A 15,915-nucleotide genomic window follows, 5' to 3' on the forward strand; every position below is an offset into this window, starting at 1 on the left:
ACCTAGGTATTTGTAGTTGTCCACATATTCTAAGTCAGAACCGTCCAGAGTAGTGATGCTGGACAGGCGGGCGGGTGCAGGCAGCGATCGGTTGAAGAGCATGCATTTAGTTTTACTTTATATCCACCCCCACAGTGTTCTGTCTGACTGAAGAATACATCTAGGATCTACTTTCTATTCATTAATGGACCGAGAAGCATAAGAGTGTTATGTACAGTACCAGTCAAAGGTTTGGACACACCTACTCAACCCAGGGTTTTTCTTTATTTCTTTGTCTACATTGTAGAATAATAGTGAAGACGCTTCAGATCCCAAAGTAGTCTCTGTTTCAGAAGAGGTGTTATGTTAGGGCCTGGTCTGGCTCTGTCATATGGCTGTGAGCTACACTAGTTCATTTAGTAGACAAGATCATCTTATAATTCTGTGGCATTATTTTATATATATATATATATATATATATTATTTATTTATTTATTTATTTATTTATGAAGAATACAATTGAACCTAGCTGAATAAAATAGAAAGGATGTTTTCTCCAAACAATTTGAGGGAGTGTGCACATGTGCTATTCTGTGTTGAGTGGTTAACATAGAAACAGGTCCTCCTATATGATTCTTTTAGTTATTTACGTAACTTTAGTTGTGATACAAATGTTGGACGATATGTTTCGATTTCTAATACATTATATGGCTGCAAGATGCGACTCTAATGACCATTTGAAAATAGTTTGCATGAGCTCTGCTTAGTTTTTTACACAGGCTGTACACACTCCATCAGTCTCTCACTCACAGCTTGACAAGCACTTGATAATGCCACAAATTTCCCAGCGGCAAATATATAACTCACAAGTGACAGGCTAATATTGTCACCCATCAGACTACTCTTGATTTAATCTGGTCTTTACATAAATAAATGTCATCTATGCACTTAAATAGCGAATAGAGGACGCCTTTCCCATGGTTATTTTTCATGCCAGACAGGTAGGCTATACTCCTGTTGTTAAGAGAAGCAATGTGCTTAATATTAGGAAGGTTGAGAAATATACAGTGGGGGGAAAAAGTATTTAGTCAGCCACCAATTGTGCAAGTTCTCCCACTTAAAAAGACAGGCGGGCCTCCCGGGTGGCACAGTGGTTAAGGGCGCTGTACTGCAGCGCCAGCTGTGCCATCAGAGTCCCTGGGTTCGCGCCCAGGCTCTGTCGTAACCGGCCGCGACCGGGAGGTCCGTGGGGCGACGCACAATTGGCCTAGCGTCACCCGGGTTAGGGAGGGCTTGGTCGGTAGGGGTGTCCTTGTCTCATCGCGCACCAGCGACTCCTGTGGCGGGCTGGGCGCAGTGTTCGCTAACCAAGGTGGCCGGGTGCACGGTGTTTCCTCCGGCGCATTGGTGCGGCTGGCTTCCGGGTTGGATGTGCGCTGTGTTAAGAAGCAGTGCGGCTTGGTTGGGTTGTGTATTGGAGGACGCATGACTTTCAACCTTCGTCTCTCCCGAGCCCGTACGGGAGTTGTAGCGATGAGACAAGATAGTAGCTACTACAACAATTGGATACCACAAAATTGGGGAGAAAAAGGGGTAAAAAAAAAAAAAAAGATGAGAGGCCTGTAATTTTCATCACTTAAACTATGACAGAAAAAATGACATCACATTGTAGGATTTTTAATGAATTTATTTGCAAATTATGGTGGAAAATAAGTATTTGGTCACCTACAAATAAGCAAGATTTCTGGCTCTCACAGACCTGTAACTTCTTCTTTAAGAGGCTACTCTGTCCTCCACTCGTTACCTGTATTAATGGCACTTGTTTGAACTTGTTAACAGTTTAAAAGACACCTGTCCACAACCTCAAACAGTCACACTCCAAACTCCACTATGGCCAAGACCAAAGAGCTGTCAAAGGACACCAGAAACAAAATTGTAGACCTGCACCAGGCTGGGAAGACTGAATCTGCAATAGGTAAGCAGCTTGGTTTGAAGAAATCAACAGTGGGAGCAATTATTAGGAAATGGACGACATACAAGACCACTGATAATCTCCCTCGATATGGGGCTCTATGCAAGATCTCACTCCCTTGTGGGGTCAAAATGATCACAAGAACGGACCTGCAGAGAGCTGTGACCAAAGTAACAAAGCCTACCATCAGTAACACACTACGCCGCCAGGGACTTAAATCCTGCAGTGCCAGACGTGTCCCCCTGCTTAAGCCAGTACATGCCCAGGCCCGTCTGAAGTTTGCTAGAGAGCATTTGGATGATCCAGAAGAAGATTGGGAGAATGTCATATGGTCAGATGAAACCAAAATATAACTTTTTGGTAAAAACTAAACTCGTCGTGTTTGGAGGACAAATAATGCTGAGTTGCATCCAAAGAACACCATACCTACTGTGAAGCATGGGGGTGGAAACATCATGCTTTGGGGCTGTTTTTCTGCAAAGGGATGAGGACGACTGATCCGTGTAAAGGAAAGAATGAATGGGGCCATGTATCGTGGGATTTTGAGTGAAAACCTCCTTCCATCAGCAAGAGCATTGAAGATGAAACGTGGCTGGGTATTTCAGCATGACAATGATCCCAAACACACCGCCCGGGCAACGAAGGAGTGGCTTCGTAAGAAGCATTTCAAGGTCCTGGAGTGGCTCCAGATCTCCAGATCTCAACCCCATAGAAAATCTTTGGAGGGAGTTGAAAGTCTGTGTTGCCCAGCAACAGCCCCAAAACATCACTGCTCTAGAGGAGATCTGTATGGAGGAATGGGCCAAAATACCAGCAACAGTGTGTGAAAACCTTGTGAAGACTTACAGAAAATGTTTGACCTCTGTCATTGCCAACAAAGGGTGTATAACAAAGTATTGAGAAACTTTTGTTATTGACCAAGTACTTATTTTCCACAATAATTTGCAAATAAATTCATTAAAAATCCTACAATGTGATTTTCTGGATTTTTTTCTTCTAATTTTGTCTGTCATAGTTGAAGTGTACCTATTGTGAAAATTACAGGCCTCTCTCATCTTTTTAAGTGGGAGAACTTGCGCAATTGGTGGCTGACTAAATACTTTTTTGCCCCACTGTATATATATAGTACTAGCCACAACCTGGGAGCAACGGCTGTAGTGGAGGAACAGAGCAGCGGTGGTTGACTGTGTTTGATACCAGCTGGTCATTAGAGCAGGACGGGGGGGGGTAGAACAAAGGGCAGAGAGGATATTCACTGATGCCTGTGTCGCTGGTGCCGTGGTGTCGCCTCAGTTCCTCTGTGGCAGCAGACAGGCAGGCAGAGAGGATATTCACTGATGCCTGTGTCGCTGGTGCCGTGGTGTCGCCTCAGTTCCTCTGTGGCAGCAGACAGGCAGGCAGAGAGGATATTCACTGATGCCTGTGTCGCCGGTGCCGTGGTGTCGCCTCAATTCCTCTGTGGCAGCAGACAGGCAGGCGGAGAGGCTAGCAGACAGACAGGCAGGCGGAGAGGCTAGCAGACAGACAGGCAGGCGGAGAGGCTGGCAGACAGACAGGCAGGCGGAGAGGCTGGCAGACAGACAGACAGGCAGATTGGCTGTCTCGGTCCTCACAGACAGCGTGTGATTAAGAGCGGTGCTGGGTAATGGGGAGTTGATTTGACCCAATCTGCAGTGATAAAGGAGACGGCCGTGGAGAAAACTGAGAGCCATGCTCTGCATCCCAAATGGCACCTTATTCCCTATATAGTGTACTACCATAGGGTTCTGGTCAAAAGTAGTACACTATATAGAGAATAGGGTGCCAATTGGGACACAAACATGCTCTGCTCCATGGTGATGGCTTAATCCGCTCACCCACCCCAGGGCCCCAGGGCTCAGCCTCAGAGCAGCTGAGACCTTGATCAGTGGCCAAGGCACACAGGCACACAAGCATGAACACACGTGCACACACCACCGTTCAAAAGTTTGGGGTCACTTAGAAATGAAATCCTTGTTTTTGAAAGAAAAGCTATTTTTTTGTCCATTAAAATAACATCAAATTAATCAAAAATACAGTGTAGACATTGTTAATGTTGTAAATGACTTGTTGCTGGAAACGGCAGATTTCTTTTTTTTTATGGAATAAAGCTCATCCTGGTCCTGATGATGGCCTCTTCACTGTTAACGTTGAGACTGGTGTTTTGGAACACAGGAGTGATGGTTGCTGATAATGGACCTCTGTACGCCTATGTAGATATTCCATTACAAATCTGACGTTTCCAGCTACAATAGTAATTTACAACATTAACAATGTCTGCACTGTATTTCTGATCAACTTTATGTTATTTTAAAGGACAAAACATTTGCTTTTCTTTCATAAACAAGGACATTTCTATGTGACCCCAAACTTTTGAACGGTAGTGTCTTTCCACATGCGCACACACACACCATGCATGTGGACACACACACTAGATGAGACGCATTCACTCTCTCATACGCACATACACACAAGCACACATGTGCAACCGCACATTACAGTGGCGGAAGGTGCCATTTCAGATGAGGGAGGACAATTTTATTTTTATGCGCATGGCCTTATTTCTATTACAGTATATTGGATGACTGTCATTCATATTCCATTCACCCAGGTAAATGTAACAGCGATAGGTTTAGGCAACTACATGATACTCATATTTTCCCTATACCCTATACCTAGCTTCAAATAAAAGTTTAGAACGTAGGTGCACAGTTCGGTACCCCTGTATATAGCCTCGTTTTTGTTATTTTATTGTTACTTTTTTAGTAACTTTAGTTTATTTGGAAAATATTTCTTAACTCTGCATTGTTGGTTAAGGGCTTGTAAGTAAGCATTTCACTGTAAGGTCTACTACACCTCTTGTATTCGGCGCATGTGACAAATACAATTTGATTTGATTGATTTGACACCTTCAATAACGCCTTGCACACTCTTGCTTGCATTTAGCTGATCTGGGGTGTAATCATTAGTCTAAACAGTTGCAAAACATTTACTAAACAACTGTTTCTATTGGACAAATTCAGGTAGGTGTCACGTCCTGACCTTAGTTCCTTTATGTTTCTTGTTTAGGTTGGTCAGGGCGTGAGTTGGGGTGGGCATTCTATGTGTTGTTCTAGTTTTGGTTTTCTATGTGTTTGGCCTGGTATGGTTCTCAATCAGAGGCAGCTGTCAATCGTTGTCTCTGATTGAGAATCATACTTAGGTAGCCTGTTTTTCCCACTTGATTTGTGGGTAGTTGTTTTCTATTTTGTGTGTTTGCACCTTACAGGACTGTTTCGTTCACTCTCTTTGTTATTCAGTGTTCAGTTGATTTATTGGTCCGATCTTTACTACTCTTCCTCAGATGACGAGCAGAACCGTTACAGTAGGTCCCTCTCCGTTTCGTTCCGTTTGCTTCCGTTTAAGAAACCTTTTACAACAGAATCGGGGCAATGAATACACCCCTAATCACCCGCACACTCAGTTCATTTTCATAGCAGCGACATACAGCATCAGCACTTTGCTCGTTGTATAATTCCTTCTCTCATCTACGCGCTCGCCTCTCACCTTTTCCCTTTGCTTATGAACTTTAGTGCACAACGCAACAGCTGTCTGTGACCAGGCGCAAAAACCTATCCAAGGTACCTACCTCTACACAGCCTATATCATTGTGAACATATTAACATTGTCAATAAACTAGAATTAATGCGTTAGTAAACCCACAATCCGATCAATATGTAAAGTCCTGTGTACGATGTACAACAAGGAGTTTAGTAGTTACACCAGAGGGCCACGGTCGCAATAAATGAATTCAACCGAAAGCTTACCATGACTTGGAAGAGTTGCGTTGTTGGATAGCCTTAGCCAGCTAGTTAACATAAATAGCATTATGTTTGAGTCAGGTTGTTGAGTAGGCTAAATTAGCTGCATTAGCTAAGTAAGTGAAAGATAAACTATAAAGAAGATATAGCTAGCTTTCTCTCTCCTTCTGCTGCTTTGCCTTAACTTTTGTTCAAAATTGTTCAACTATTGTCTTTCTCTCTCTTTGAGTCAGCTACTCACCATATTTTATGCAATGCTGTGCTAGCTAGCTGTAGCTTATGCTTTCAGTACAAGATTCATTCTCTGGTTGGACAACATGTCAATTCACACTGCAAGAGCTCTGATAGGTTGGAGGACGTCCTCTGGAAGTTATCATAATTACTGTGTAAGTTTATTGAAGGGGGTGAGAACCATGAGCCTCCTAGGTTTTGTATTGAAGTCTATGTACCCAGAGGTACACCATAGCTACACCATGGTGCTACCCTAGAGAGTGCTGTTGAGGCTGTTGTAGACCTTCATTGCAAAACACTGTGTTTTAATCAATTATTTGGTGACGTGAATATATGTAGTATAGTTTTATCCTAAAAAAAAAAGATACAATTTTTAATGTTTCACTTTTATTTTTATGAAATTCACTGAGAAGGATGGTCCTCCACTTCCTCCTCTGAAGAGCCTCCACTGACACACACACACACTTGGGACATTGGCCAGTACTAACTAACACAATTTGCCTTTTGCGTTGGAACAGAAACATCCCTCTGACTACATTTAGTTATTCTCAGGGCACAATCTCATGAAAAGACCCAGACAGGCTGCACAGCAGGGTTTTTGCCTGTGGTTTAATCCCTATCCAATACCCACTGTTAAACCACCATTGACTGAGCTGGAATGACATTATGAGTGATCTTTGATACCTGTAGGAACCCGGAGGCCGGTATTTGTTCTCATGGAGACACTGTTCTCACAGTCTCGCTAGACTAGTGTAATTTCACACTAGTTATAGTATCTAATGCGTATCTAATGCACTCTGTGAACTGTTGATGTAAAACGGTATTTTTAAGTCGCATTTTATTGATTCATTGATTTAACACACACATTGACTCCCTGTCCTCTGCTTTATACAATGTGATTTTTGATTGATTTACTGATCGATTCATTGATTAATTAACCCTCCGCCCCTCTGTCCTCCCCTCAGCCACCCTGTACACCTCCTGTATCGTATTGGGCATCTTCATCAACAGTAGTGTGCCCATCTTCTTTGAGCTCTTAATCGAGACCGTGTACCCCGTGCCCGAGGGCATCACCTGCGGGGTGGTCACCTTCCTCGGTAACCTGGTCACCGGCTGCCTCCTCTTCTTCCTCACCTTCTACACCACAGGTAAGACCGACAGGCCGATCACAGGTACAACACAAGATAGAGAGAGGAGACAGCCCTAGAGCAGCGGGTCAGATGAAGAGGTCTGATGTGCCATCCATCTCCACTGAGGAGCATTTTAAAGAAATAGATAGATACATTAGCTTTTGAGACCTTTTAAGTTATAACATGTATTTTGATTACAATTAAAAACACTGTTTTATCGCTCCCAGACTGGCATTCATTGTCTGAATCTTGCGGAACTTAATGTGAAATATGTAAGCACAGCATACAACAGAAAGGACAGAATATCTCTTCCTGGTTGGAACAGAAGCAGGTCGGGAGCCTGTAGTGGAGCCAAACCATCATACCTCCTCTTTGTGTGTTCATCCCAAATGGCACCCTATTTCCAATGGGCCCTGGTCAAAAGTAGTGCTCTATGGAGGGAATAGGGTGCCATTTGGGAAGAAACCTCTGTTTCCCTCCCCTTTTAGCTGAGCTCCTTTCTGTTTGCAGAGCTCCTCTGGCTGATTAACCTTCACAGTAAGGTCAAACGCATCACAAAGCCAATCAGGTGGAATGATGAATAATGCTTAGAGAAACTTGACAGCATTCCCCTCTCAAACACTCTGGAGTAAATAGATAGAATATACTGTATACATATTTATACATACTGCATTTGTATTCATGAGATTCACACACACACACACACACACACACACACACACACACACATGCACACAAACATACTCACACACACATTCTCACACAAACACACCCTGGCAAGTCCCCCTGGTGGTAAGCTGTATGAACTGAAAGATACAGCTGTTGCCTGACAACTACATTCTGTCATGAGCTACTAACTGGCTGGTCCCTCAGAGTACAGGTGGTGGATAGTCAGTCCTTAATTAGGGTGGCCACCTTGGACCAGAGGCTCTTTCTCCACTAACAAAGCTGACACCCGGACAGTGCATGTTCACCTATTTGACTGTGAGTGTTCCTGTTCCACCCAGCAACAAGCAGAAAGGGATTCAGGAGATTCGACAGGTCAGGCAGCAGAAGCAGAAGCCAGGTGCTGATGAATAAACATCAGTTTAGGGACCTTTACACTGTGATTCTAATCACTAGCGATATGTGTACAGTTTCCTCAGACTGGAGCGAGCTAGTGATTAATCATGAATTACCCATCAGTATAGATACATGCTTTCCAAATTGTACACTATCCTCTTCATAGTGCAATACTTTTGACCAGGGCCCATAGCGCTCTGGTCAAAAGTAGTGCACTATATTAGGGAATAGGGTGCTGTTTAGGACACAGCAACCGTGTCATGTGGACAGCCAGGTGGTGTCAGATAGAGATGTCTGTAGTGTAGGATCAGGAAACTGATACAGGCCTCATAAAGTATACATTTTTCCCCTTCTAGTCGGTGGTGGTGAATGATAGCCTGCTGGATGTGTACAGAGGGGTTTGTTTGTGTACTGGAGACTGAGGACCCATGTGGTCAGAACTGAGAAGGGAACAGTGTTGGCAGCTTCCTCTCTCCCTCTGACACCCAGGAAGATTCAACCGAGATTAGAGCGCTTTGGCACAGCTTTAGCTTTTCAAATCTGACCTTGTTGCGGTCACAGAGAGTAGTGTGGTTTGTTACCCATTGGTCTCACTCGCTCTCTCTCTTCTGTTCTGCTCTGAGTGATGCTCAGAGGCTATACCCAGCTGAGGCTGGTCTGAGATCTGTAATTATGCCCCCAGACATCTTGAGTAGCACACTCTTGTGGTATTCCTGTGTGGACTGCACACTCTTAATGCCTGCCAGCAGCTCAGACCTTTATAAATAGAGCAGTTGGTGTTCCTCAGGGCTTTGTGTTAGGACCAATTCATATGATATTTGCATGTCTATAGGAATGTAGAGCCCATTGGTTTAGATACTAGTTGAGATACTAATAACTACAGCTAAATCCAACTAGTTCCTGTTGATCAATCATTGGGGATGAACTGAGGAGAATATACACCACTAACAGTATGATGAAGCTCCAATATTTTCTCTCCTACCTGTAATTCATCTTTCATTAATTTCAGCTTATAACCGTAATTGATGTGACAGATATGTTGGTGTGGAATTAAAGCTGAACTCCATATAAATCTTAGCCTTTTCAAAATCCTCCCCACTCCCTCCTATATTTAAAATTGGCAACCTCAGCCTCAAGGATGTTCATTTATTTTTTTGGCTACGTTTTTTTTTTTAAAGTTATGCATTTGTAAATGTATTAAATGTCTATTTTAATATCACCTTAGTGGGTCCCAACAGTCTTCTATCCCAGCAGAGTATTTTGTCCAAAATGGCACCCTATTCCTATTATGTAGTGCACTACTTTTGACCAGAGCCACTATATAGGAAATAGGGTACCATTTGGGAAGCAGTCGAGCCTAATCCCCAAGGTCACTTAACCACTGAGTCTGTCTGAAAACGTGAATGGAGACAACACTGGCTATATGAATACATACTGCTACAGTTGTTGGAACTTTAGAGTTCATCTGCTAGTTGTTTATGTGATTTAGCTATGGAGTGGTGGGTGGAATAGAGAGCAAGGAGCCGTATTGTTGAGCATCAAAGACTCCTCGTCTATGTGGAGGAGTTAGGGCTTGTGTGGGGTAGGCGGCAATATTGGTTGCGTTTGTTGTCAAGACTTCAACACTGGAAACAGAAATAATTCACAGAGCTGAAATAATTGCCACTCTTCTGTTTTCTTCAAACTTTTTTTTGTAAACTTTGCCAAATTTGTCTGAAGTACAAAACAATGAGATTAATAATATGTTCTTTGGTGACATACAGTTGAAGTCGGACGTTTACATACACCTTAGCCAAATACATTGAAACTCATATTTTTATTTTATTTATTTTTTTACAATTAATCCTAGTAAAGTTTCCCTGTCCTAGGTCAATTAGGATCACCACTTTATTTTAAGAATGTGAAATGTCAGAATAATAGTAGAGAGAATTATTTATTTCAGCTTTTAATTATTTTGTCACATTCCCAGTGGGTCAGAAGTTTTCATACACTCAATTAGTATTTGGTAGCATTGCCTTTAAATTGTTTAACTTGGATCAAATGTTTCGGGTAGCCTTCCACAGGCTTCCCACAATAAGTTGAGTGAATTTTGGCCCACTCCTCCAGGCAGAGTCCGGTTTATAGGCCTCCTTGCTCGCACACGCTTTTTCAGTTCTGCCCACAAATTTTCTATAGGATTGAGGTCAGGGCTTTGTGATGGCAACTCCAATACCTTGACTTTGTTGTCCTTAAGCCATTTTGGGACAACGTTGGAAGTATGCTTGGGGTCATTGTCCACTTGGAAGACCCATTTGCGACCAAGCTTTAACTTCCTGACTGATGTCCTGAGATGTTGCTTCAATATATCCACATCATTTCCCCCCTCATGATGCCATCTTTTGTGAAGTGCACCAGTCCCTCCTGCAGCAAAGCACCCCCACAACATGATGCTGCCAACCCCGTGCTTCACGGTTGGCATGGTGTTCTTCGGCTTGCAAGCCTCCCCCTTTTTCCTCCAAACATAACGATGGTCATTATGGCCAAACAGTTTTATTTTTGTTTCATCAGACCAGAGGACATTTCTCCAAAAAAGTACGATTTTTGTCCATGTGTAGTTGCAAACCATAGTCTTTTTTTATTGCGGTTTTGGAGCAGCGGCTTCTTCCTTGCTGAGCGGCCTTTCAGGTTATGTCGATATAGGACTTATTTTACTGTGTATATATAGATACTTTGTACATGTTTCCTCCAGCATCTTCACAAGGTCCTTTGCTGTTGTTCTGGGATTGATTTGCACTTTTCGCACCAAAGTACGTTCATCTCTAGGAGACAGAACGCGTCTCCTTCCTGAGCGGTATGACGGCTGCGTCATCCCATGGTGTTTATACCTGCGTACTATTGTTTGTACAGATTAACTTGGTACCTTCAGGTGTTTGGAAATTGCTCCCAAGGATGGACCAGACTGAATGGACCAGGAGGTCTACCATTTTTTTCCCGAGGTCTTGGCTTATTTCTTTTGATTTTCCCATGATGTCAAGCAAAGAGGCACTGAGTTTGAAGGTAGGCCTTGAAATACATCCACAGGTACACCTCCAATTGACTCAAATTATGTCAATTAGCTGGTCAGAAGCTTCTAAAGCCATGACATAATTTTCTGGAATTTTCCAAGCGGTTTGAAGGCACAGTCAACTTAGTGTATGTAAACTTCTGACCTACTGGAATTGTGATACAGTGATTTATAAGTGAAATAATCTGTCTGTAAACAATTGTTGGAACAATTACTTGCGCAAAGTAGATGTCTGACTTGCCAAAACTATAGTTTGTTAACAAGAAATGTGTGGAGTGGTTGAAAAACAAGTTTTAATGACTCCCACCTAAGTGTATGTAAAGTTCCGACGTCAACTGTGTCTGGAATCTGTAACCTTTGGTGAATGTTATGGAGGCAGCGGAGACCGTAGCTCCGTGTAGAGACATGTTGATCCAGAACAAGGATTTTGTTTTGCAGTTGCTCTTTCATTTCTGGGATGTTTTTGAATGATTGTGGTGGGAACAGTTGACACTATAATCACACCTCCTATTTGAAATACACACAGTCATATTAAATGACACAACAGTCTCAATGTCTTCCCACCTAGTCTGAATATTCTGACAGTAATAGAAAGTAATTATTCTCATTTTGTTTCATTGAACGTTTAATGATTTCATTTCGGTTAGTTAAGTCATATTTATATCAGACAAATGTCAGCCAGCTTCATTCCCCTTTTCCCCTAAAAAAATAATAATAAAACTGAGGAAAGTGAGAATGGGAGGAATAAATCAGTCTGAAACGTGACGTCCATTTTAAACGCACCAGCATCATTGGCCACAATTAGGAATAATTGCGGCAGCAATAAGTGACTTCTGCTCGCGACTCAGCCTCTGTGCGTGTGTGAGTTTGCGTGTGTGTGCTCGCGACTCAGCCTCTGTGCGTGTGTGAGTTTGCTTGTGTGTGCTCGCGACTCAGCCTCTGTGCGTGTGTGAGTTTGCTTGTGTGTGCGCGTGCGCAAGTCTGTGGCGGCCATGAAATTGTGTCAGCTATTGTCATCCAAATACATGCTTGTCTCACGATAATTGACTGTTAATTAACATTAACACATTTAGCATCTCCAGGCCTCCACACATACAAGCTGCATACAGGTTGCTGATGCGTGCCTTTGGAACATATACATTTCAAAAAGTTAAATCCATTAAATATACACCGTCACAATAAATCCATTAAATATACACCGTCACAATAAATCCATTTAATGTACACCGTCACAATAAATCCATTTAATGTACACCATCACAATAAATCCATTTAATGTACACCGTCACAATAAATCCATTAAATATACACCGTCACAATAAATCCATTTAATGTACACCGTCACAATAAATCCATTTAATGTACACGTCACAATAAATCCATTAAATGTACACCATCACAATAAATCCATTAAATGTACACCATCACAATACATCCATTAAATGTACACCATCACAATACATCCATTTAATGTACACCGTCACAATACATCCATTTAATGTACACCGTCACAATACATCCATTTAATGTACACCGTCACAATACATCCATTTAATGTACACCGTCACAATAAATCCATTTAATGTACACCGTCACAATAAATCCATTTAATGTACACCGTCACAATACATCCATTTAATGTACACCGTCACAATACATCCATTTAATGTACACCGTCACAATACATCCATTTAATGTACACCGTCACAATACATCCATTTAATGTACACCGTCACAATACATCCATTTAATGTACACCGTCACAATACATCCATTTAATGTACACCGTCACAATACATCCATTTCATGTACACCGTCACAATACATCCATTTCATGTACACCGTAACAATACATCCATTTCATGTACACCGTCACAATACATCCATTTCATGTACACCGTCACAATACATCCATTTCATGTACACCGTCACAATACATCCATTTCATGTACACCGTCACAATACATCCATTTCATGTACACCGTCACAATACATCCATTTCATGTACACCGTCACAATACATCCATTATTTATTTTAATAAGGTCTAAAGAAACATGATATAAAGAAACATTTATTTCAGAAGAACAGAATATGAGTTGGCCTACTTTATGTTATCTGGCTAAGTGCCATTCCATAGGCTGTAGGCTTGTTCATTTAGCAGACAAGATATGCTTATAAGTCCCAAACCATTATTTTATATTATATGATTTTAAAGTAAGAACAATATAATTGAACTTAGCTGAACTTAATTGAAAGGATATTTTTCCCATTCCGGAGCGAGTGTGCATATGAAGTGGCTATGTTGAGGGTAAAAGTGATCATTTGAAACAGATCCTATACGCTAGATTTAGAGTTATTTGGAGACTTTATGATACAAACCTTAGAATGATACAAACCTTAGAATGTCTTAGAAATCAAAACATACAGTAAGTTTGGACACAACTACTCATTCAAGGGTTTTTCTTGTTTTTTTAAAACTATTTTCTACATTGTAGAATAATAGGGAAGACATCAAAACTATGAAATAACACACATGGAATCATGTAGTAACTGAAAAAGTGTTACACAAATATTTATTATATTTGAGATCCTTCAAAGTAGCCGCCCTTTGCCTTGATGACAGCTTTGCACACTCCTGGCTTCTCTAAATACATAAATCAAGAAAACCCCAGGAATGAGTAGGTGTTGTATATGGGCTGCACTAGGGGCTATTGATTTGAGAAAGTCACACAAAAAACTTGCACTCCTTTCCTCAGACTACACACGCTGTTTTCCATCAAGCCATAATAATTTCACCCATCAGACTATTCTCAATTTAATTTGTCATTACTAATAATTATCGAATGAGCAGAAATAGGGGCAGGAACAAGTCATCCGTATGCACTGGAATAGAGGCCATTTCCACACAGTTTGTTTTTCAATCATGCCGGGTAGGATACTTACGTTTTATAGCGGAGCTTGTGCTTAATATGAGCAGCTGAGAAGTAAATATAGTAGCAGCTGGGATCCTCTTTTTAGTGACAACCATCAAAACTCTGCTTTCACACAGGATTGAATAAAGAAATGTCTGGGCTTATAAGGATACATATTTCACTCCATGCATCAACACTGTCTTAGGAGCACGCAGCCTCTCGCTGCGCGACAGGTGATATTCCGCCCACCCAACCTCTGTATGCCATGGGCTCTCCAACCTTGTTCCTGCAGCTACCCAGGGCTTCATTTGGGAAACCAAGTGAAATCTGTTCTGGAATGTCAATCTTAACATGTTTTCACAACCAAACATATTTAATTAAACTGTTGACAGCCCCTCTCTCTGCGCGCTCAAGAAAGGAATGAAGGAGAGAGAGGAGGAGCTGGCAATGCATTGTGGTGAGATATTCTGAAGCTAAAGGTAATGTCAGCCTATTCATTAAATATATCAAAATCCCTGTTACTAGGCTATTCAAAATCAAATACAGTGGGCCTCCCTGTTACTAGGCACTGCATCACAGTGCTAGAGGTGTTACTAAAGACCCGGGTTCGATCCCAGGCTGTGTCGCAGCCGGCCGCGACCGGGAGACCCATGAGGCATTTCACAATTGGCCCAGCGTCGTCCAGGTTAGGGGAGGGTTTGGCCGGCCAGGATGTCCTTGTCCCATTGCGCTCTAGCAACTCCTTGTGGCGGACTGGACGCATGCGCGCTGACTTCGGTTGGTAGCTGTACGAGGTTTCCTCTGACACATTGGTGCGGCTGGCTTCCGGTTTAATTTGGAGACAATTAAACCGGACATTTTGAATCAGTTATATCATATTTATTTTGCCATGCGTAATATGCTATGTATTGTATAACAGCACAATCATTATTTTAATTCCAATATTTTTTTCGGGCTTGGGCTCATAAATATGCCTATGTGCCTTTTTCCACTCAATTGGTCAGGAGCTGGGACTCTACAAGGTGTGGAAAGAGTTCCACGGGGATGCTGGCCCAAGTTGACTCCAATGCTTCCCACAGTTGTGTCAATAAACTCTAATATGCATATGTGGTTTTGAAAGAATCATCACCTTAGAAAGCACTGTCCATTTTAGTGTAATGTTTGAAACAACACCCAAATGACCATGTTTTCCACTCAGTTTCAACCTGTTTTCTTTCTTCAAATTGATAGATGACAGTGAGGTGAGTTTTAAAAGCATGATACTGTTTTGATAAGTGTTTGATGTGATTTTCGATTGCATTTGCATTGATGTCAGAGTGGTTAGAGGGACAATGGAGCCCTGGCTACGAAGCCATTAGGACCTGATGGAGGGACAATAGAGCCCTGAGTACCAGGCCATTAGCGACCAGACTGTCATTAGCGAGTTGGGTTCTACCAACACATATCCAGAATGCATAAAAGGAGATTACCTCAACAGTCATGGAATTTTACTGTGGTCGTGACTCATGACAGCCAGTGTGGCAGTAATACGTTCACCACAACGTGCATAGGGTGAGGTGTCAGAGCTAAATAGCCGTCTGTGTCTGGCCTTGACGCTCTCCCCCCAGTCCCCCGTGTCCCTGCTTTGTGTGCCAGCCTGTGGGTGTCTGCAGCTGTTTATGTTATTCCACTCCCTCCCGCTGGTGAGGGCTATTTATCAGCCTTTAGACCCTCACTTCTGAAATCGACAGAGACACAGACAGAAGGAGAAGAGAACACCTGCCTAAT

At 42.2% G+C, this 15,915-nt stretch overlaps 1 protein-coding gene across 1 annotated transcript in view; it reads left to right on the top strand.

The window, feature by feature from the left end:
• Positions 1-15,915, top strand: part of LOC139380839 (solute carrier family 49 member 4 homolog) — a 72,995-nt gene that overhangs the window by 52,070 nt on the left and 5,010 nt on the right. The window contains exon 8 of the mRNA XM_071123936.1: positions 6,966-7,148. Coding sequence (XP_070980037.1) covers positions 6,966-7,148 — 183 coding nt within the window. The remainder of the gene's footprint in view (positions 1-6,965; positions 7,149-15,915) is intronic.

This window comes from Oncorhynchus clarkii, chromosome 22, assembly GCF_045791955.1.
Source record: "Oncorhynchus clarkii lewisi isolate Uvic-CL-2024 chromosome 22, UVic_Ocla_1.0, whole genome shotgun sequence".
Taxonomy (NCBI): domain Eukaryota; kingdom Metazoa; phylum Chordata; class Actinopteri; order Salmoniformes; family Salmonidae; genus Oncorhynchus; species Oncorhynchus clarkii.